Source organism: Camelina sativa, chromosome 7 (genome assembly GCF_030686135.1).
Source record: "Camelina sativa cultivar CO46 ecotype springtype chromosome 7, ASM3068613v1".
In the NCBI taxonomy this organism is placed as follows: Eukaryota; Viridiplantae; Streptophyta; class Magnoliopsida; order Brassicales; family Brassicaceae; genus Camelina; species Camelina sativa.
This window is the reverse complement of record NC_141886.1, coordinates 5541631-5563288: the sequence shown is the minus strand read 5'-3', so window position 1 is coordinate 5563288 and position 21658 is coordinate 5541631. Positions and strand designations below refer to the sequence as shown.

The 21658-nt window shown below is 35.6% G+C and overlaps 5 protein-coding genes across 6 annotated transcripts; 2 read left to right on the top strand and 3 right to left on the bottom strand.

Moving 5' to 3' along the window:
• The first annotated feature begins 5469 nt into the window (after positions 1–5469).
• Positions 5470–7842, top strand: LOC104700400 (pentatricopeptide repeat-containing protein At2g30780). Its single transcript, XM_010415916.2, has 3 exons — positions 5470–5912; positions 6094–7282; positions 7377–7842. The coding sequence occupies exons 1-2, from the start codon at positions 5652–5654 to the stop codon at positions 7189–7191; spliced, it is 1359 nt and encodes a 452-aa protein (XP_010414218.2). The 5' UTR covers positions 5470–5651; the 3' UTR covers positions 7192–7282; positions 7377–7842.
• Positions 7843–8070: 228 nt separating this feature from the next.
• Positions 8071–9633, bottom strand: LOC104700399 (oxygen-evolving enhancer protein 2-1, chloroplastic). The gene is made up of 4 exons (XM_010415915.2): positions 9009–9633; positions 8695–8927; positions 8557–8607; positions 8071–8469 (listed from the first exon to the last, which is right to left on the bottom strand). Exons 1-4 carry the CDS (start codon positions 9253–9255, stop codon positions 8209–8211), a joined length of 792 nt encoding a protein of 263 aa, XP_010414217.1. The 5' UTR covers positions 9256–9633; the 3' UTR covers positions 8071–8208.
• Positions 9634–9772: 139 nt separating this feature from the next.
• On the bottom strand, positions 9773–16686 carry LOC104704338 (DExH-box ATP-dependent RNA helicase DExH6). Its single transcript, XM_087457626.1, has 14 exons — positions 16263–16686; positions 15973–16063; positions 15214–15544; positions 14989–15063; positions 14828–14872; positions 14459–14552; positions 14277–14335; positions 14049–14174; positions 13772–13824; positions 13465–13498; positions 13065–13154; positions 11974–12978; positions 10775–11863; positions 9773–10678 (listed from the first exon to the last, which is right to left on the bottom strand). The coding sequence occupies exons 1-14, from the start codon at positions 16375–16377 to the stop codon at positions 9989–9991; spliced, it is 3897 nt and encodes a 1298-aa protein (XP_087313752.1). The 5' UTR covers positions 16378–16686; the 3' UTR covers positions 9773–9988.
• Positions 16411–18480, top strand: LOC147940903 (APO protein 1, chloroplastic-like). The gene is made up of 2 exons (XM_087457627.1): positions 16411–16934; positions 17024–18480. The coding sequence occupies exons 1-2, from the start codon at positions 16830–16832 to the stop codon at positions 18209–18211; spliced, it is 1293 nt and encodes a 430-aa protein (XP_087313753.1). The 5' UTR covers positions 16411–16829; the 3' UTR covers positions 18212–18480.
• A 252-nt stretch (positions 18481–18732) lies between these two features.
• On the bottom strand, positions 18733–19785 carry LOC147940902 (gibberellin-regulated protein 12-like). 2 transcript variants are annotated; one of them, XM_087457579.1, is made up of 4 exons: positions 19651–19785; positions 19500–19544; positions 19166–19196; positions 18733–19059 (listed from the first exon to the last, which is right to left on the bottom strand). In XM_087457579.1, the coding sequence occupies exons 1-4, from the start codon at positions 19711–19713 to the stop codon at positions 18878–18880; spliced, it is 321 nt and encodes a 106-aa protein (XP_087313705.1). In that variant the 5' UTR covers positions 19714–19785; the 3' UTR covers positions 18733–18877. The 2 variants fall into 2 exon arrangements, with proteins under 2 accessions (XP_087313705.1, XP_087313704.1); XM_087457578.1 differs by having other exon boundaries at positions 18733–19068; positions 19651–19756.
• Positions 19786–21658: the final 1873 nt, after the last annotated feature.

The window sequence follows — 21658 nt, the reverse complement described above, 5'->3', positions numbered from 1 at the left end:
TTGGAAACTCTGTCTAGTCTAACACTAGTAGTTGTAATTAAAGGGCTTATCAGAAAATGAGTTATAGTATTGTGTGATTAAAAACTAAATACAAGAAAATATTAATGGCAATTCATAAGGTCACATATCAAATTTTTAAGCTTCTACAATTATGAACCAGTCATCGAATAAGAATAGAGTCTATATACAGAGACAGGCGGTCAAGGGACTACAAAGTTATTATTCGGACAACCAAAAATATTCATATTGTTATTTATTTTTCAGAAATATTGTTTAGCTGCATATGGTAATGCATGTAGCATTATTGAATTGGATTGTACTTTTGTTTACATAGAAAATAATAAAATACTGAAGCTAGTTTTAGAAGTAGCTAGCTAGTTATAAAGGTGATGATCATGTGATACAAATAAAACGTACAATTGAGATTAATGAATTTTAAAAATCTAATCTTTATAAGTTAATTATGTTCTGTTATATATATAATCCTTTGGCATATAATATGGTGTACTTGTATTCTAACAGTTTGAGGAAATTTTTAAATCATTCCAAAAATATGTTCTTACTGATATGTTTATGTTATATACATAGAAGAATAACAATGTAACTCAATAATTATTAACGAAATGAATTGAAATGGATTATTATTTTATAAAGTAATTGTGAAATGTTGAAAAATTAGTTAGAATAGAATAATCATTTTTTTCCTAGTTAGATTTTTAACAAGCTAATTGTAAAATATATAACATAACCATTTATCTAAAACGTGAAAATTGATAAATATTTTGGAAAGTAAAAAATAGCAAAATTACATTTTCGAAATGTTAGAATGTGAACAAATGTTATAGCATTTATCATCTATATATTTTGAAAACTAACTCATACATTTAAAAGTTTGTAATATTACCAAAATATCATAAATACATAAAATATAAATAATAGTTTTATAATCAGAGAAGGATTTGACTCGAATAATAAGCCAAAATTATATACCAAAAAAAGATGTAAGCGAAATTTAGTTTTACTTACTTTCTTGTTAATTAATTTTCTAATCGCCTTCATAAAAGTTCCAACTTTAATTTAATTTAATATCAGAGATTATCACAATAGTCTTTGTAAATACAGTGTTAGTTTATGTTATTCAACAAATCCTGCAAAAAAAGTATATTCTTACATAAATTTAAGATCGCCGTTATTCATCAAGCGTTTTGAAGTAAAAGCACAAAAAACGGCGAATGGTCAAACAAATAATATTTTTGGTTTCCAGTCAAATTATGATTACCTTTTCAAAACCTCTACACGATAATGGAGATTGCCGTGACGTCTAATTACCGCTTAAGAAAGAGGATAACATAATTAAGGGCATATAGAAAAGTTCAAGTTATAATTAGGTTGGTGATATGAATCATGATGCCAAAAGAAATTAAGTTGGTGATAAAGTTTCAAAGTAATATCGATGTATATCCATTACGTATGTATATTATTCACGTCTAAAATTTTAATATAAGGTGGCTTTGTTCTAAAATATATATCTTATTTTGCTAATCGAATAATATATTTATTGGATTAGTATTTTTATTTTTTCTTCCATAATTTAGATGCGTTCGACGTGTGGTGTCCCCCGTGTAGACCAGGAAGCACATCATATGATCCTTAATTGCACCCTAAAAACTAAGCATGATGGTGTAATAACATATTTACTTATGCTACATGATCCTGACCCAACACAAATAGAAATCTTTGATTTTTCTTCCACGACTTTTCTATGTATATCGTGCAACCAATTTACGTCACTATCATCATACATGCAGTGACTAGTTTTTTCCATGTTTTGTTTCTCATATGGCTGGCTGCTGATGCAATGAATTTATCTTCTCAGATCGTTTCCTTTACATTTTAAAATCATTTGCCCAGGTAAAGGAAACGATTTGAGAAGATAATAGAAAATGTTTTCATTTTCCTTTTCTTTTTTTTTTTCGCAAAAGATAAATTGGAAATATTTTAAACACAGAAGTATGATGGATATAATTAACGATGTGGATATTAATTTACAGAAAATTGTACAAAAAACTATTTAGTATATTATTAACACATTGTATAAAGTTTGAGAGGATATCGAGGGGCATAAGAGTTTTTTCGCTCTGTTCATATATTTAATTTTTAGATGAACCAATTGCTAAGTGAATAAGTTTGCATGCTTTGCTCGTGTACATCGGCATATGACTATGTATATAAATGATGTTTTTTTGGTTGGATCTTCTATCATATCCGTTATGTATCATTTGGAAGTGATTTCTCAAAATTTGTTGATGTATTACTCCCTCGTATTTTCTGAGATCATGTCTAAAACCAATATTTATTTTTGTGAACTACTATGCTACATGCTGGTTATTTTCCTATTAACAAACCAAAATATATTTTTTGGTCATCCATAGCTTGTTTGTATAAATTCATTTTTTAAATATAATACTTGCCTAACAACGTCCTAGATGTTTATATGACATTATAAATCAAGAAGAGTAGATTAAGTTTTGTGAATGTATGTGATGACTTCATTATATAAATTATATGTGTCGAGTTTGATTTGGAAATTTGACTAATTTATACAACGACTAAGTTATATAATGAAATAATCAAAATGGCGACTACTCTCTAGTGAAGTAACTTACCCGACATAATAAATTTGTTGAATGGATCAGTCAAACTTATAAACCAAAATGCCTCATGTATTTTTCATAAATTCTCTGTCGATTACGTTATAATTCATTCAATTGTATGACGCATTCGAAGTAGAAGTTTTTCTCCTTTACCAATTAAATAAATGAAAATTTAAATGTCAAAAAATAATGTCAACGTCAAAAGAATGAGTTATATATATATTATTGCTTAAAATGTTTTAGTTTACCTTTATATTTTCACATTACACTTAAGAATTTTCCAGTATACTTATTACAAAAATATCAATGAAAGTTTTATATATTTTCTGCTAGCATTAGAAAAATTTCAAATTTTGAAATGCTTAAAATTCTGAAGTGTAAGAAATAAAGAAAATAATGTTATTTTAGCAAGACACTATTATGAATTAATAACAACTGTTTTATTTTCAATCCTTTTTTTATTTTGTTATATATATGTCCATTTTTGTGAAAATGACACATGTTAAATCATACTATTGATTTTTTCCTTTTCCACATATCAAAGAGATTAACACGAAAAATCTTTGACCTGGTTCAAACACCATATCCTCAGTCTATCCTTTAATTTTGCTGTCATCGCTTTCACTTTGTCTCTTAGAGCTTCTAGTCTGACAGCAGACTCACTTGCTATTGCTAATTAAGGAGATTCTCCTAAACTTTGCTTTAGGTTTTTGATTAAACGAAAGACCTTTCTCTGCCCCCCCCCCCCCCCCCCGGAAAAAGTTTTGATTTTTTTTCTTTTTTTGACATAATCATAGTATTGATTATGAGAGATTTTAATTTGCAAGACTGTTTCTTACTACAGTACTGTGTTAACATTAGTGTTGGACCTGTTGGATGTTATTTTGTACGCCTTTGCTTTGATCCAATTTCATATAAAAATATGACTGGTAAAGATTTACAACATTCATATGAAAATCCTTATTGCAATTACAATAATAAAAAAAAAAAGTAGATCTTTCTATGAAACAAAATGTCAAACTTCTCCATTAAATCCATCTCGTCTATTGAAAGAAGAGTATATGAATATATCCTTAAAACTTTAATGATCTCTCATGAAATTCAAGCGTCTTTGATTTTTTCAACTTGCCCAAAATCGGGTGGTTTGACTTTAGCTTTTGCATTTACATTGAAGCTTTGTTATTTATTACCCAATGGTTGCAATTTCCCAATTCTGTATATGGTTTACCGTCATGCATGCCTCTAGATCTCCCAAAACACTACGTCTCAAATCATGCATGAGATATACTTATGATTTAGTACTATATATTTCATACATCTGTATGCAAAATAATTTGATGTCGTCAATTAAAGATTTCTGATTAATCTTGATGCAAAAGAAGTTATTGCAAATAATATGAAGAAAAAACCAAAAGTACAACATACTAAATCGTAGCAAACCAACTCAACTGCGACAAAACCACGTGTTAGAAAGAAATGCTAGAATCTGTTTTTTTGTTCGTAGAGTAGTAACGAATAAGAACTCAACCAAATGAAATTTCCGATATACTTTTCAACACCAACTAAAAAGATTTAAAAAAAAAAAATACATGATGAAACTGTAGTTTAGTGCCAATAGCCATCATCAATATTGAATCTTCATGAACAAGTACCGAATTCAGTTGTTGACAATAATTCAATAAGTGTTTTAACAAAACAAAATAAAATAATTCATTAAGTGCCACTAGCTATTGACAACAACCGCAACATCTTCAGCCTCCAAAGCGATAACACTTGTTGCACCCACGAACGTCCTCTAACGTGGGTCCGTACGTCCACCCCTGATCTGGACATGAGCTGGTCTAGAATCTTTGGAGACAATAGACATTTTACGTTCACCAGATGTAGACATTATTTGGAGTTCACCTGTGCAAGAAAAATCAAGTCTTAATGATAATTCAACGATAACAAAAGCGAACATGGAAAGAGATATCTTCAAATCTTGAGGAGTACACTATTATGGTTGGTGGCCGTGAACCCTACGAAATATAAACATGTTTACGAAGCTTCTAGTTCTCGGTAGGTTAGTTGTTCATTTGAGAGTTTACATAGCAAACAAATCAACTTTTAAGGACTACACAAGTATGTGCAGTTGAAAAGTAGAAATTATGTTTTTGGTTTTTGTTAAAGAAAAAGTAGAAATTGCTGTAAGACTAGAAGTATGGTTCAAAAGTAAGGCTGCTTTAGTATGCCCTTTAACATAAAAAAACAAACTATATATGACTGCGCATTAATCCCATTAGCTGCAACTTGTTAGAATGTTATAATTCGACAAAACATATTATAATTTGCAAGGACTCCAACAAAATCAATGTTTTTGAAAACTAGACCGACCGTACCAGTCAGACCAGGAATCGTTTACTTAGCCGAGTCCAAATTAAAATTAAACCCGAATTCAAATTAAACCGATAAAACTTATGAAAATCGTCAAACCAAATGATCCAATTTGATATCAAAATTGGGTTCACATATTTAGATCATAAGTTATTCTACATTTAATCTTAAATTTTTGATTTAAACTATGTGTAAGTGATAACATCATAAATTAATTAAATTTTACATTTTAATTCCAGTACATTAGTTCACAAGAAAATTATGTTTACCAAAAAAAAAATGTAGAGCTCTCTAAAATACATAGAAATGTCTCACAAAAAAAACAACAACATAAAAATGCAACTAAAAATTAAAATTGCGATTGGTAAACCAAGTGCAATTGTATGGTTTAGTAAATGATTGAACCGTAAGTATATACTTAAACCGAAGTTCACAATTTCACAGCCATTGTCTATTATGGCCTCAGGCCCAAAACAGCATTTATCAAAAATCTTCTTCTTCTTCTTCCTACGATAAACCCTAATTTTGGGGGCTTTGTACAGTTCCTCAGATCCTCAGATCCTCAGATCCGATACTGCGTTATCAAATTAAGCCGGAGCTATTATTATTGCTCAGTCGTGATCCATGACATCTAATTTTGTGAAACTCAGCACTGAATTTATCGGCAAACTCTCCCGTGTAACTAGCTTACCAGCTCAGCGTACTGATTTGGTTCAAAAGGTTTCGGTTTTGAAAGACGAGCTTTTAACGATTGGTAACAGTAAGGAGAAGTTCCAGAGCGTTTTGGATCAGAACGGCCAGTGGTTGTTTAGAAGCTATCGTGCTGGTGCTGGGATTGTAGAGCTTATGGATCAGCTCTTCCCTCGTCATTACTTGGCTCTTCAGGTTTCTTTCTTTTCATTTCATCTTTTGTGTGTTCAAAGTTCGAAACTTGCTTTTTCCCTGTCTCTGCTATATCGTTATCGGATCGATTTTGTGATGAAAGCTGTATATACAATACATTGTATTGTGATTTCAGGAAATGTTAAGTTAGTGTCTTAGGTTTTGATGTTATGTTAATGTTCAGGTTTTAGATTGGAGGAGAAGGCAAAAGGATTATTGTATCCCTTTGACATCGGAGGAGTATGCGAAAGGAATCAAAATTGCTGGTAGAGCTAGAGATGTAAACCTTGCAGTCTATCTTTTCGATGAGGCGGCTAAGAAACGGATTCAAACAGCTTCAGTTTACAATGCTTTGATGAGTGTTTACATGTGGAACGGTTTTGCTGATGAATGTCAGTCACTGTTTAAAGATTTCACTAGGCAAACGCATTGTGCTCCGACCATTGTGACCTATAATATTCTAATATCAGTTTATGGTCGGCTTCTGATGGTGAAGAATATGGAAGCTGCTTTCGAAGAATTACAAAAACTGAAGCTTTCTCCGGATTCTGTTACTTACAACTTTCTTATTGCTGGTTATGTGACTGCCTGGAATTGGGGTAAAATGGAAGCTACTTTCCAAGAAATGAAGAAGGGTCCAGTTGAGCCTGACAGTGACACTTATCAGCTAATGCTTCGTGGGTATGCAAATTCTGGGAATTTGAAAAAGATGGAAGAAATGTATGAAGCGATTAAGGATAACGTTGGTGTAAACAATAGTCCTTTGGTCAGAGCCATGATCTGTGCATATTGTAAAACGTCTGTTGAGGGTAGAGTCCAAAAGGTTGAAAAGTTATTGAGTCTTCTCTCTGGGGAGGAATATCTTCCTTGGTTGAATGTGCTTTTGATTCGACTATATGCTCAAGAAGACATTTTGGAAGCAATGGAGAATAAAATCAACGAGGCATTTGAGCGTAAGACATGTGTTAATAAATCGGATGTCATGCGGGCGATCACTGCAGCTTACTTCAGGTGTAATGAAGTTGACAATCTTGCTAATTTTGTCAAGCGTGCTGAGTCTGCTGGGTGGAAACTATGCAGATCTCTTTACCACTGTAAGATCATATTGTATGGATTCCAGAAACGCTATGAAGAAATGGAAGGTGTTGTAAATGAGATGGCACAGACTAATTATGGGCTTGTAACTAAAACGTTCGCCATTATGCATAAGGCGTATAAAGCCCATGGAATGGAGTCCGATGCTGAGAAAGTGAAAGGAAAGATGCTGAAACGTGGGCTGTAGATACACTTCATTTTGTGCAAAGGATTCTGTTGTTTCGATTTGTTCATCGTCTTTATCAAGGGCGGGCTGTGACCAAGCAGAGTATCAAATGGTTAGTGCTGTTTCTGCCTTTGCATAAGTCTCCTGTTTTATAGTGACTTTCCAGGGTGTTGTGCTTAGCATTTGGTCTCTTTTTGATATATCAGGTTGTAGAACTGTGCCCAATGAGCCTGGATAAAAGATGCTGGCTAGGCTTCCATAATCTGTCACTGGGGTTTTGGGATGAGACGAACGCACAAATCTTTTTCCGTCATGACTGATTTAACCATCACTATTCTGCCATTGTTGTACATGTTACTGGCAGCGTTTAAAATTTCCATGGCAGATTTTGAGACGGTTGCCGGATAAGAAACCACAGTAAAACAAATTTGATGTGAGCCATGAAGAACAGTGCCTGCCCTCTCTGGTTTTTCTTGCCTGTGTTACTGATAGGATTAGAAGAGCTATTATTTTTCATATTTTTTGAAGGCTCTGCTAAGCAAAGTTATTTCCTTAGAGAAAACTGCTGCAGTGAGTTTCTCTGTTTCGGCCATCTCTGGGTCCAGTTTCCAGACTGTAGTAAGTTAGTAAAATTTTGTATTGTTTGGCTATCAATACACTTACATTGGCATATTGCTCTGTTGTTTAGCATGTTCGTAATTTTGAGGAAAATGATAGCTCAGCTACACATAATGTTTCCGTATAGTGGACCTCCTTTACTTAATCTACAAGCACTTTCTCACGAATAAGCCATGTAGCTTTAAATTAATATGTCAATCATAAAGATCCACAAGATTCATAAGCAATATTTTAGTGAAAGTTAAAAGTGAAGCTGTCATCACAATAGAATAGACTAACGACTAGAGACTTGAACAATCTTCATTCATAGTTATCAAATGCTTGTTTTGTTTCCTTGATCCATTTTTTATACAAGGGACAATGAGGAAGAAGACAACAGAATACAGAGCATTTGGTTAGTGTATATTTATTTATTCAGATTCAAGCAACACTGAAGGAAGTAGCAGCATTCTCAACGAACTTCCTAGCTCCTTTAAACCACCTCTTGTCTCCTGCTTGTGCTTTGCATATGTAAAGCTTTCCACCATTCACAGTGGCTGTTATCAGTTGGTGTTTTCCACCTTCATCTCCATCAGCTGTTCTTGTCAAAACCGACAAGTAATAGTATGGTTTCCCTCCGATCTCTTGTGTAGATGTTTCCAAGATGTTTGCAGTTGCTACTGCATTTGCATCAAACCCTCCCTGCAGAAAGATCAGTAACACTCTTTGAAGGTATTGGTTCTTGTTTGAACTCAACAATTTCCTTTACTACACTATAAAAATAATTACCTCAGAGGCTGTTTCGCCGAAGTAAGCTTGCTTTCCCAGGAGATAATTCACCTGCAGAAACCAGAAACATGTCATCAGTTGTGGTGAATGGTGATTATCATCTGATTGAACTTCTTTGCTATAGAAAAAGAGTGAAACCTGAGAGAGGAACTGTTCGGGAGAACCGTAATCAGTGATGGATTTCTTGTCTGTAGGAGTGATCATGACAGAGACATTGCTGGCGGCGTCAAAGTTATCCTCGAACCTGAGGACTTGTCCTGGATACTCAATCTCTTTGCTTGGGTTCCACTTTGATGGGATCTGGATTTTGAATCCTTCTCCAGTGTACGGCATGAAATCTGTATTCTTCTTTGGCTTACCAAACACATTTGCTGCAAAACGCAATAATCAATATTTGCTTCATGATTCTCATTGAAATGATCAACATGAATAGAGAGAAAGAGAAATCATACCGGCTTCACCATAGGCGGCGTCAGCAGGCGAGACTTTGGATCCGACAGCAGCAGCACCAACGAGGAAGGTGAGGGCAAGACGGCGGGAGATGGCGGAGTTATTGTCTACCTGAGACTGTTGAGCTCTACATACTACTAAATAGACGGGTCTCGAGAGGGGCACGTGACGAAACGATGAGGAAGATGATGATCGTGCCACGGAGGAGGCGAGTGCACTCTGGTGCAAGAAGCACACGCTGTATGACATTCTCTCTCTGCTATCCTCTTTTTTTTTTGTTTCAACCTAAAGACCAAAGTGATGAAAGTGCTTTCAAGTATGGAGTTTAAGAAAAGAGTGTTTCGTTGGATGGTAGTGAGTTTTGGATTATGTGGCAACTTCTACTTGGATGTCGGGATAAGGTTGTATAGGTTCTCCATCGTGCCACGTGGCACTGATCATTTTGGTCTGAATGAATTTTGTAATAGTTGAAAAAAAAAAAAAAAAAAAAGAATTTTGTAATAGTTATGATCTCACTGGAAGTATAATGAAACTGCTAGAAGAGTCTTTATGAGTAAACAACAATACTTTAGAAAGAAACTGTGGCAAACGTTTTGATAGTGAAAGAAAATACTCTCTCCGTTTCTTAGAGAAGTATTTTTGTTTCATAATATATGATCTTTCTAACTTTCTATGCAACCTTTAGATTAAATTTATATTTTATATTATACAGATTTGTTTATGATTAGTTAAACTTTTTAAAAAAAACTATTTTTTAATATGCGTGTTTTCACTAAAACATCTTATATTTTGAAATAGAGAGAGTATTAAAACGACATGAAATCGGTAAAAAGTCGGGTTCATGATTTAATAAATAAAAACACTTCCGGACAAGAACCACCAAAGTGAAATGGAGGAACCATCCAAAACATAACTTGTTTGTTTATACATTAATTCCTCTGCTTTTAAGTGACCCAAAATGAAACCAAAAGCACTAGGCTCTTCATGCATTTCCCTTATGTTCTGCTTTGTCTTCACGCTGCCTTTTATGGATATCGACCTTGGGAACATATTGTTCTTTCTTCTTACCCGAATCTGAGTTGTTGCCTGACCTGGTCTTGGTTTTCTTAGTGCTTTGATTCTTAGCCACTGACGCAGCAGCTTCTCTTGGAGGTGCGTTTGGTTGCTTCTTTCCATTGGCCTGATCAGAAGTCATGTTCTCTTTCTTGTTACCCGAACTCGAACTGTTGGCTGATTTGTGCTTTGAATGCTTCGCCACAGAAGCAGCTTCTGGATAATTAATCCCATTGGTGGGATTAACAAGCATTTTCCCTTTTTTCTTGCCCAAATCAGCATTGTTGGCTGATTTGGGATTTCTTTGCTGATTGCTTTGCTGCCTAGGTATCGATGCAGCTTCTGTTGGAGCCATGTTATAGTCATGCTGCCGGTTCCTGTTCGTGTGACTAGGATGCTTGTTCTCTTTCAAACTTAAAGACCAAAAGAGAGAGTTTAGGAAAGAGCTTGGTTTCTCTTCCCATCCACCGGTATCATACATCTCAGTCCTCGAATGTTTTGGTCCCATAGACTCCGGTGGATATGAAAGTCCCGCGTGACCATCATACGAGAGAACACAAGCTATTGCATGCATAGAAGCTCCGAGATGAGGCGGCAAATGTTCACGTGGATGTGTTACCTATAACATGCCAATAAACGGTTGGAGACCCAAATCAAATGTAAGAACCCGTTAAGTATGGAGTGTAGATTTCAGTGTAATGAATTATACACTCACCTTGAACAAAATAGAAGCCATTAGTCGTTCCCGCAAAATGTACATTTGAGCAACTTCAAGGGCTGTGGTTCTGAAAGGAAGCCAACGATCAACTACCAACTTGACTGAATTTTCAGGTGAAGACATCATTTTCGCTCCACTCCTACTCTCTTCTTTATGTATATCCATTCCGTCTGCATTAGTATTAGCTCCTCCTTCTTCGTCCTCTTCTTCTTCATCACTATCATCAGAATCACTGCTCACTGTAGGAGCCACGGCTATCTCTGTTGAGACAAGTAACAAAGGAAGATCCCGAACAACAGTACAGTTTCTTATGTGCATGCCTCCATCTCCACGTGTGATCTCATCAAAAACAACCAAAGATTCATCATACTTTTTCGACGACAAGTTGAAGTTGTTTGACAGTGAATGCACACGAACTTTGGCACCACTAGCAGTCTCTACTATAGTTCTTCGATTATTACCAAAAGCTGGGCACAATCTTCCCACCATAGGATACAATCCTACTGCTAGAACAGCACGGAGTATACCGGGATCACGCGAATTCTGGCTACAGCTTGAAATATCGTTGGGAATAATCCCATGTCTTTTAAGTTCCGACTCAAGTTGGCTACGCATTTGATCCAACATCTTCATAGCACTAGGAGAGACGAAGTACTGAGAGCAAAACTCTGCCGAAAGACCTCTTTCTTTTGCAATTTTCCAGCATTCAAAGGCAGCAACAACCGCAAGGTGATCACTGTCACCTCCACAAAGTGACGCAAGTTCAAGTTTTGCAGCAGCAGCTTTTTGTCTTTCAACTGGCGACATAGGCATCGTAAATGGTTCCTTGTAGTCGGCTGCACATGCCAGAGTAAGTGCTGGATCCAGACAGTTTACTAATACAGCGAAGAAAAGCATTTTGCTAATCAGAGGATGAACTGGGAGATGACCAAATTTCTCTCCAAGTTCTGTCAGCTCTTCCTGAGGTGTCAGGGCCCCGATGTCCTGTAGTATGCTTAAGGCATTTGCAATACTTTGATCAACAGGCGGGTCCAACAGTTTCTGAAGGAAATTATTTGTTTTACAGTTTGGATCAAGTATCTTAACCTGAAAATGGTATTGAAGCACAATGATCAGTAAAGTGTTACACATACACGAATGGCTCACCACATAGAGCCAATTGCTATTAACTAAGAACAAAATGAGAGAAGCAGTACCTGTAAGCAGAGTTCTTCTACAGGCATCCTCTTAATTTCAGGAACTTTAAAATCTGGCATAGAGGCTGCCCGAAGTCTAGAATAGAGATGATAACAAATACCAGGTTGGCATCGGCCTGCACGGCCCTCACGCTGTTTTGCATTTGCTTTTGATACCCAAGAAGATTGGAGGGTTGAAACATTATTGTAAGGATCATAGCTCTTTTCCTTCATCCGGCCACTATCTATCACATAAACCACATCATCAATGGTAACTGCTGATTCAGCAATATTTGTCGCAAGCACGATTTTGCGACATCCTCGAGGGGGGCGATTAAAAACTTTCTTCTGTTCCCCTGCTGGTACCATCGAGTGAAGACATATAATGTCAAATTTAGCACTATCTGCAAAGAAAGGGTTCTCAAGTAATCTCTGTCTTGTTTTATTAATATCATCCCATCCAGGTAGAAAAACAAGAATGGCACCATCTTCTGAATCGCCACATATTTTCCTCATTAACTGCAGTATAAGACTCACATCAACCTGCTCTGGGTTGATTGTCGCCATGTACTTATCAAGTAACTGTTTTCCTTGCTGAGAATTAGACTGGGAATTGTCTGCATGTTCCCTGATTATTTGAGCAGCTTCTAGTTGATTCTCTGATTCTGCCAATTCTAATGCTGTCATACCATCTTTAGACTTTAAGTTCAAGTCTGCACTAAATGAGAGGAGCATGCAGACATCACTGATCCTGCCCTTTCCAGCAAAGACCATTAGTGGTGTTAGCCAGGTTGATTCGTGCTGATAATTGTAGATCTCGTGACTTACACTAGAAGAAACTAGATCTAAGAGGGCATCAAACTCGTCATTTGTCCAAGCCAAGATGATTGCTTCATCTAAAGCAAGTTTATATTCGTCCGTCAATTCAAACTTCTGGTCTGGTATACTCAAGTTGGTAGAGCTTAGATGATTATCTCCACCTGATTTCAGAATAGAGAGAACATCCTCCAAGTACAAGGTTCTCACCTGTAGACACAAAGCAAGGAGATTATATTTAGGCACAAAAGAATTACCATATTCAAGAAAAAAAAGAGACAAAAAGAAAAGTTAACTGGATAAGTGAATCCAGGGACACGGACAACTGGGCAGCCTCCAAAATATCCCGAAAATCTCTCAGCATCAAGCGTAGCACTCATGAGAATCTGTTGGTCCAGAAATTTTCAAAAAATCAGCTAAATAGTACTGTAGTTAGGCCATATTCAACATTTAACAAGTCATCAAGTCCAGCTATCTGTTCTTAGACTATGTATACAATTTTGTCAGAGTTCACTTGCCCTCTGTGAAAAGAGTGAACGTTCGACAAAGTATCATTCTTTGAAAATTCTTGTTTTAAAAAACTTACTCCACAAACACACAAAATAAATACCATGAAAGAGATATTTTCTAACTAGTGATGTCTCTTCTTTTTTAATTCGTTATCCGGAGGGAAGAAGAACACAGAGCTTAACTAACCAGACGGAGATGAGGATTTGACGGAAGCAAGTCCCTGCAAATCAACAAAAGCATCGCAAAATCATTTGAGTTCTGTCATACACCCAAAGAAAATAGTAGAATAACTATCTTCTTCTATGGCTTGCTGCTTCAGAGAAAGATAAATACATGTGCACCACTATAGTATTGGGCATATAAAAAATTATGGTGCGGCAACAGTTGAATGATAGCTTTAACATCAGTTTCTTAGGTCACATAGACTTAATTTGTTTGACTAACACATTGGCAGGAAAAAAGACTCAACGTTTGAGAGGGCAAAGAAGTCTACCTTATAATTGCCAACATGACATCCGAGTAGCAATCCCTTTCATGGATTTCATCCTACAAAGTAACATTCAGGTCATCAATGTAGTCAGCCACAGAATCAAATTTACAGCCAAGAGAGTAATTTAGGATGACAAACAGTAACAAAAAGGGATGCCATAGTGACAAAATTCATAATTAGTTTTTCAAGCAATTTCATTGTCCTGCAATACTCGGCATATGTATGAAACACATACTTATTGAACACACGATAGCGAATCAAATTAAAATAGGTTATGTACCACAATGATGTGAGTTATGTCGGAAACACAGCTAACAGAGCCTTTGCCTACAAGCACCCTCAGGAGAATGCCATTGGTGCAGAATACAACTGATGAGTGCCTTCCACCTTTGCTTTGGAGTCGAACCTGGAATATACATATAAAGTCAATGGCAAATTTGTCTACAACATTGAAACACAAACATCTTTCATGTACAAACGCAAGTGTCTACCTACAAAGATTACTGACCTTGTAACCAATGTTTTCTCCAATGCTCTCACCTCTTTCACAAGATATTCTTTCCGAAACTTCAAAACAGGGATTAAAAAAACTGTAAGTAAGGGGTAAGGAGTATACAGTGTACATGTGGATTAAAACTGAAGTTAAGAGATCAACAAGTATATATAGCTGAATAAGAAAAAACGATCAACCTGACATCGCGGATATCCGACGAGGTTGGGTGCAAACAATTTTGCAAGTTTCTCCTTTGCTTGACCACATATGGTCTAAAAGATATTGAGGCACCTAAAATATAAACAATGGAAGCACTTGAAAAACCTCTAGAATGATAAAATTGAAGGCAATTTCAACTGAATGCTCTTTGCATGTCTAATATCACAATCACATACGCACGTTAAGTAAAATCCTATAACACAACATACTCTCTAAAATTCAAAGTAACGTGAATATGTAGCCCTTGACCAGACAGTTGACAGCCTAACCTTTCAACCCAATGGGTGAATAACTAAAATTGCTTAGGAGAGCTACTGAACTACAACAAAACAAGGGGTAACAAATACCTGAGTAGTTTTCCCGCAACCAGTTTCACCAGAAATGAGAATAACCTGCATTTGCAATAAGAATATATAATGAATGTGTCGAGCAATGGATATCACCACCACAAGCATAACCATACAACTAGTAAACTCTAGCAAATAACATATCAAAAAGTTCACAGAACCTGATTGGATTCCACTGCAGATGTAATTGCGTCTCTAAAGGATGTGATGGGAAGCTTTGACCGCAGCTTAGCGATCTGTAACATAAATCAACAAAAAGAATTTCCTTTCACTTGCTGCTACTTGGCATGATTTATAACTTCTCAGTCTGTATTCTGGATAAGGAATCAATATTACAGTCCTTTCAAACAAAAGAAATACATCTCAACAACTGGGTGTTTTCTAACCTCCTTAAGAGCTTTGTCCTTCTTAAGTCTAGAACTCAAAGACGCCACCTTTTCTAGAATCTCTTCACTGCTAATCTTTGGTTTCCCGAAAAAATCAACTTTCCATTGTCCTTGTTTACCCGAGTGCCCGGAGTACTTGTTAAATGATGTAGCAGCAGTGTCTCCGTCGCAAGGTGGATAGTGAGTAAATAAATCCTGCAGAATAGCATCTGCCCCTGGCGGAAATGACACACATTTGAGCTTTTCTTTGTTCGATTTCTCATTGGCTTCTTTGTTCTTCCCATTTTTGTGCCTGCTTGTGAATATTGAAAGACGCCTTTGTTCTCCGCGCCTATAAAAGCATCCACAAGAATCAGAAACACAAGACTCTCAAGTCATAGCAATCGACCTTTCGCCATCGAAAAATGAATACTTTCTCAAACACAGAACACTATAGAGTACAATAAAAGCAGTAACTCACCCCCGGAACTCTCAAAGCATAGCAATCCAACTTACACCATCCGAAAAATGATTACTTTCTCAAACACAATACACTATAGAGTACAATAAAGGCAGTAACTCACCACAAACTCTAAAGTCCTAGCCATTGACCCTTTCGTCATAGAAAAATGAATACTTTCGCAAACCCCACAACACTATAAAAGTACAGTAAAGACAGTAACTCACCCCTGAGCTCTCAATAAAAAAAAATGAATACTTTCTCGAACCCCAGAACAACAATAAAAAGTACAAAAGAGTTTAAAGCAGAGAGAGACTCACCCAGAACTTTTCGATTGAATACCCATTTTCCGGCACATCTGATGAATCACGCCACGTTCGTTATTTGATAGATTATGCTCAAACGTGTAAACTACACAACACAGTGCAATAAAATCCAATCAATACCACACAGAACAAAAGAAAAAAAAAAAAAAAAAAAAAAAAAGGCAGCTAAACTCTTTCAATTCCAATTCCAACAGCACAATCAGAGCTTTGTCTAAGCAATCTTAAATAAACCATTTCCGGAAAGAATATACAATCGAATTTGGTTCCCGGGGAGCTAAACTGACCTTGATTCCCGGAGGCTCTAAAGTCTTCGATAACCTTAGACGCCCAAATCCTAGTAGCTTCGACAGAAGTTTGCTTCCCTGCTGCATTATCAGACCTGAATCTCTTGTTCCCCATCGCTTATTAGGGTTTGCTCTGTCTCTTTACCCTGAGAGTCTCTTTAAACACTTACGGCTTCTGAGATTCCAAAGACCAGCAGCAGCCTTGTTCGATTACTTTTGTCTTTTTTTCTTTTTCTTCTTTTTTCGGAAATTTCACAAAAATGTTTCAGGCTGTGAAGAATTGAGGAGGAATCAAATCGGAATCAAGCAAAGGATTAAAAAATCTCTCTCTGGCCGCCCCCCTTTGCTCTAAACTCAATTTTAGAACTTATAAAAAAAAAAAACTTAGGATTTTAAATATTTTATTTATTTATTTATTCCCAAATCCAAAATCGAAAACCTTATTAACTTCCCAATTCCTTTTTCTTCTCCACGATACTCTTTGCCGGAAGAAGAACACTCGACGGAGACAAAGCTTACTCGCCGCCGACAGAGACGGGGTTCGTGTAGTTCTCTCACAAGTCTAGCATGCTTCTGGTTTCGCCTGCTTGTAGAGGTGTTTATCTTCAGACCGTAGATCCACCAAAGCCAATTGATTTATCAGCCAGAGGTTCTTTTGCAAGTTGCTTTCAGGTTTCCATTTCATCTCTTACTAACTTTGATCTTCATGATTCCAGTCCCGTATGTAGTAAAGTTTGAATTTTTTTAATATATATATGCAGATTCCTCGTTCAACCCCTAGAAGGGAGTGTTGGATGAGGTTAGGAACCTTTGTTTGTATCAATCAGAACAAGCAACGACATGTATTTACGCAGAACGTTGATCTTCCTCCTATGTTACCAAAAAACAAGAAAAAGCCTTACCCTGTTCCTTTTAAGCAAATTCAGGAAGAAGCTAGGAAAGATAAGAAACTTGCTCAGATGGGTATAGAGAAACAGTTAGATCCTCCCAAAAATGGGTTGCTAGTTCCCAGTCTTGTTCCCGTGGCTTCTCAAGTGATTGATAATTGGAAGTTGTTGATCAAGGGTTTAGCACAGCTGCTACATCTTGTTCCCGTCTTTGCTTGCAGTGAGTGTGGGGCGGTTCATGTGGCTAATTCTGGTCACAGTATTAAGGATTGCAATGGTCCTACAAGTTCACAGCGGCGTGGTTCTCATTCATGGGTCAAGGGTACCATCAATGATGTTCTTATTCCTGTTGAGTCGTATCATATGTATGATCTTTTTGGGAGACGCATAAAGCATGAAACTCGGTTTGACTATGAGAGGATCCCGGCACTTGTTGAGCTATGTATTCAGGCTGGAGTTGATATCCCAGAGTATCCTTGTCGCAGAAGGACACAACCAATACGAATGATGGGGAAGAGAGTGATCGAACGTGGTGGATATGTTAGAGAGCCTGATAAGCCTCAAACATCGTCGTCATTGTCATCTCCACTAGCTGAGCTTGACACGCTTGGTGCTTGTGAAAGGTATCCACCTCCCATACCGGAGGACATACCTAGGATAGCGCAGGAAACAATGGACGCTTACGAAAAAGTTAGATTGGGGGTAACGAAATTGATGAGGAAATACACAGTCAAAGCTTGCGGGTATTGTTCTGAAGTACATGTTGGACCATGGGGACATAGTGTGAAGCTCTGTGGAGAGTTCAAACACCAATGGAGAGATGGGAAGCACGGATGGCAAGATGCTCTTGTGGACGAAGTTTTTCCTCCAAACTATGTATGGCATGTGAGAGACCTTAAGGGAAATCCGCTTACCGGAAGTCTCAGGAGGTTTTATGGTAAAGCTCCTGCTTTGGTTGAGATTTGTATGCACAGTGGAGCTCGGGTTCCTCAACGCTACAAGGCGATGATGAGGCTTGACATTATCGTTCCTGATTCACAGGAAGCCGACATGGTTGCATAGGTCCTTGGACACGTTCATAGTAGAAATCCATTGTGAGGAGGATAAAGAAGCTTTGATTGATGATAAAATGAGCTTGGCTAGCTAGGATCGTTCTTCATATAGCATAAGAAATAGTCATATGTATAATATTTTGCAATTTGGATATAAAATATTTTAGAAACCTTCGTTGTAATCAGAGAAGTTGTGTTTTATTGATAAATAAATACTAACAGTAACAAATATTTGTACTAAGGTTTTTATGTCAATATTATCTAGAAAACAATTAAAAATCACAGGTTGTTTTTTAATTATTTTGTAAAATTATATAACCAAATATATACCACAAAATTTGTTCCATGAGTTTCTTTCTTTTTACCCTTTAGTTTGCTTGCATTATAAACCTTCCTCTTTGTCTTTTTTCTTATACAGAAATTGCATGATAATGTTTCACTTTTATTTTTATATGAAAAAAGAAATAAAAATAATTCCTTTTAAAATGTGCAGAGTTAGAGAGATGGGATGGAATATGCTTAGGCCCATTCTTTATGAGAAGCTCTAATAATTTTCATATTAAATTTAGTTTTGCAATAGAAGATACAATGTGTATTAGAAATAGGCATGACCAACATAGATTTTATTAAGAAACAAACTAAATAGATATTATTTTTAATTTTTATTTTTAAGTTATTATGGACATTTAGGTCCACCTTCTTTGGTCCTCCAGTTATCGTAGCAAGGGCATTCTTCTTTGTGTCCATATGTTCCCGATGGTACGCACAAACATGTGTTACAACATTTGTTGCAAAAGAACAAACATGGTTTTTTGTGAGATGTCGCTGAACATCGGCGTCGACATTCCGCTGGACATTCTGCACAAACTTATAAATAAATAAATGACTAAAGGTATTATTCAACATTTCAACTCATTCATTGATTATATGAATGAAAGAACAAGTGATGTTATTAACAATTTACCTTCTGGTCGAAGTGAGCCTCCTCTTCCCATCTGAATTTTGTTGGAAAACACATATAAATTTGTGATCAAAAGAATAATAAAATTATACATGTTTTTTGTCAATTAATATATATTAAAATAGTTTGGAAAATAATATAATATCTAATATATATTAATTGTTTTGATAACTTAAAATATATTAATTGCTTTTGTCAATTAATATATATTAAAAATAGTTTGGAAAATAATATAATATAAATAGTTTGAAATATATGTTGTTTGTAAAATATATATTTTCTTTTTGTGTGAAAATATTTGCTTTTATAATTTATCATTTCATAAAAAAACATATACCTTATAGATTGCAGGTGCTTCACTTGGAATTTCTAATTCCTCAGCCTGTACCAAAATAAATATAAGAACCCAACCTTTAATGAATTTATAATCCATAAGAATGATAACAAGTATTTGAACTTTAAACAATAAAAAGTATTTGAAATTTTACATTAGAAAATTGAATTGCAATCAACAAACAAGATACAATGAAGACAACAATGAGCTTCGCCATTTTCTAAACTTTTTCTTCTCACTTTTGATTTTTTTTTGGGTGTATTCTTAAGTGAGTGTTAAATCTATTTATAACCAATAAATTTTGCATATTATTGAAGGTATTCAAATACTAATGAAACACATTTAGTATATGTTGACATTTTATCATATTCAAAGATATATGTTGACATTTTATCATATTCAAAGATATATGTTGTCATTTTATCATATTCAAAGATATATGTGTGTTCTTTCTAAATTAATTTTATGAAATATTTTTATTAATATGGTAGAGAATATCATATTTATTATTTTAAGATATGTTTTCTTTCCCAAATCAATACAATAAAACTTGGATGTTTTTCATCAGGTGATGACACCTCAACTTTAACATTCAAGCTGGTGTTGACACATCAATTAAAATCACTAACAAATCAAATTAAAACAATTAATACAGATCAATTTTTTTTTTGTCTAGGTGGATTGTATTCTTGTTTCTATCAATCAATTTTTCCGAGAGAAAGAGGTTCATATCGATCACCGTCCGAGTCTGATATATCTTGTCGGCTTCTATGCCTAGACGATGTCTTGTATCACCGTTAACACAACTTTTTCGTTGTTGTGTGCTTGCCGTCAACACAGCTTTTCCGTTGTCATGTTCTTGTCGTTAACATGGTTTTTCGTGGCCATGTTTCTTTTGTTTTTCAAATACTCAAGCTGAAGATTTCAGGCTTGCATGATTATTAGACTGGGAGGGTTTGCTCTTTGCATGATCTACTTTCCTCTACCTTTGATTTTCTTTGCCAATGAGGTTTTTCTTGAGGCTCTGGTGTGTTTCTCAGCGATGTTATGTGGTTATGCTTGGATCCACCAGCTAATTGCCTTCTGCTGCTTCGAAAAATTCAGAGATCAATTGAATACGACTTGTGTAGACTACTCATTTTTCTAATTTCTTTTACCCGATTTGATGATTCCTTTGTCTTCTTAGCAATTGGATGAAATTAGTAGATTTTGATCTTGTAACTCGTTTGTTTCTGGTTTTAAAGGATTGTTTTTTTTTGGTGTTGTAAAATGCGAAAACATCAAATGTGCTTATGTGTTGGTGGTATGGAGATTTCAGGTGATAAGATAATTGAGTACTCTCTTTAGTACATTCATGGGATTGGTCGATGACCTTGGGAATTCTGTCTTTGTGGTATGGTGCTCGTTTTATATGGTAACATCATTGCTAGAGGCTTTCGATTACCATATTGGTTGTTATCTTCTAATATGTATTGTGATCTATTTTCTTTATTTTTCGTTTGGTTTTGTGCAAGGTACGGAGAGACTGAGCCATGGAGAGATAGGTTTATTAATGAGATTGGTTTGTGCAGTTGTTGCAAGCGACTCTGTGGAGGGAAGAGGCAAAGATGGAGCCATGATTTGAGAAGAATGATATAGTCCAATTACGAAGGTTATTCGTCGAATCTTCTAGAAACTGTGCAAGATAGAAATGAGCGATCTCCACAATGATCATAGTGCAGTGCAGGACCATAAGACATATGATGTGGTATTTTGAGGGATTCCTCGTTATAATATTTGATTCCAGACAACATAAAAACAAATATCATTTCAAGAAAATACAAAACAAAAACTAATCAATTAAAAGATCTTCAAACAACCCGCGACGTAGCGGGGGTACCAACCTAGTTTGTCTTAATATGTTGACCAAACAATATATATATATATATATATATATATATATATATTGATGAATAGAAAAATTATTTATCTTAACATTTTTGGATCCTCTTTGTAACATCCGCGAACCGAAATCCCAGTTTAGGGATTGCATCGGTCAATGCAAAGCCGGTTATGTGCGGACGAGTTTAAGTTAAACGCTGCGTTTTGGGTTTAGGAAAACCCTTAAACTCGAGTTTTGTCTCATTCGGCGAGTTTGGCCATTTTTGAGAGAAAAGAAAAGA

Bases quoted from the DNA above. Each gene is read 5' to 3' on its own strand.
- LOC104700400 (XM_010415916.2), top strand. From the start codon at position 5,652: ATGACATCTAATTTTGTGAAACTCAGCACTGAATTTATCGGCAAACTC. The intron at 5,913-6,093 runs GTTTCTTTCTTT...GTTAATGTTCAG, and splicing joins GTCATTACTTGGCTCTTCAG to GTTTTAGATTGGAGGAGAAG.
- LOC147940902 (XM_087457578.1), bottom strand. From the start codon at position 19,713: ATGGCGAAGCTCATTGTTGTCTTCATTGTATCTTGTTTGTTGATTGCA. The intron at 19,545-19,650 runs GTAAAATTTCAA...ATTTTGGTACAG, and splicing joins TTGCAATTCAATTTTCTAAT to GCTGAGGAATTAGAAATTCC. The intron at 19,069-19,165 runs GTAAATTGTTAA...TTTATTTATAAG, and splicing joins AGGCTCACTTCGACCAGAAG to TTTGTGCAGAATGTCCAGCG.
- LOC147940903 (XM_087457627.1), top strand. From the start codon at position 16,830: ATGCTTCTGGTTTCGCCTGCTTGTAGAGGTGTTTATCTTCAGACCGTA. The intron at 16,935-17,023 runs GTTTCCATTTCA...ATATATATGCAG, and splicing joins CTTTTGCAAGTTGCTTTCAG to ATTCCTCGTTCAACCCCTAG.
- LOC104700399 (XM_010415915.2), bottom strand. From the start codon at position 9,255: ATGTCATACAGCGTGTGCTTCTTGCACCAGAGTGCACTCGCCTCCTCC. The intron at 8,608-8,694 runs GTTTCACTCTTT...TGGTTTCTGCAG, and splicing joins CCGAACAGTTCCTCTCTCAG to GTGAATTATCTCCTGGGAAA. The intron at 8,470-8,556 runs GTAATTATTTTT...ATCTTTCTGCAG, and splicing joins TCGGCGAAACAGCCTCTGAG to GGAGGGTTTGATGCAAATGC.
- LOC104704338 (XM_087457626.1), bottom strand. From the start codon at position 16,377: ATGGGGAACAAGAGATTCAGGTCTGATAATGCAGCAGGGAAGCAAACT. The intron at 16,064-16,262 runs GTCAGTTTAGCT...TGTGTTGTGTAG, and splicing joins TAGAGCCTCCGGGAATCAAG to TTTACACGTTTGAGCATAAT. The intron at 14,336-14,458 runs GTTGATCGTTTT...CCTGTTTTGAAG, and splicing joins TCGGATATCCGCGATGTCAG to TTTCGGAAAGAATATCTTGT.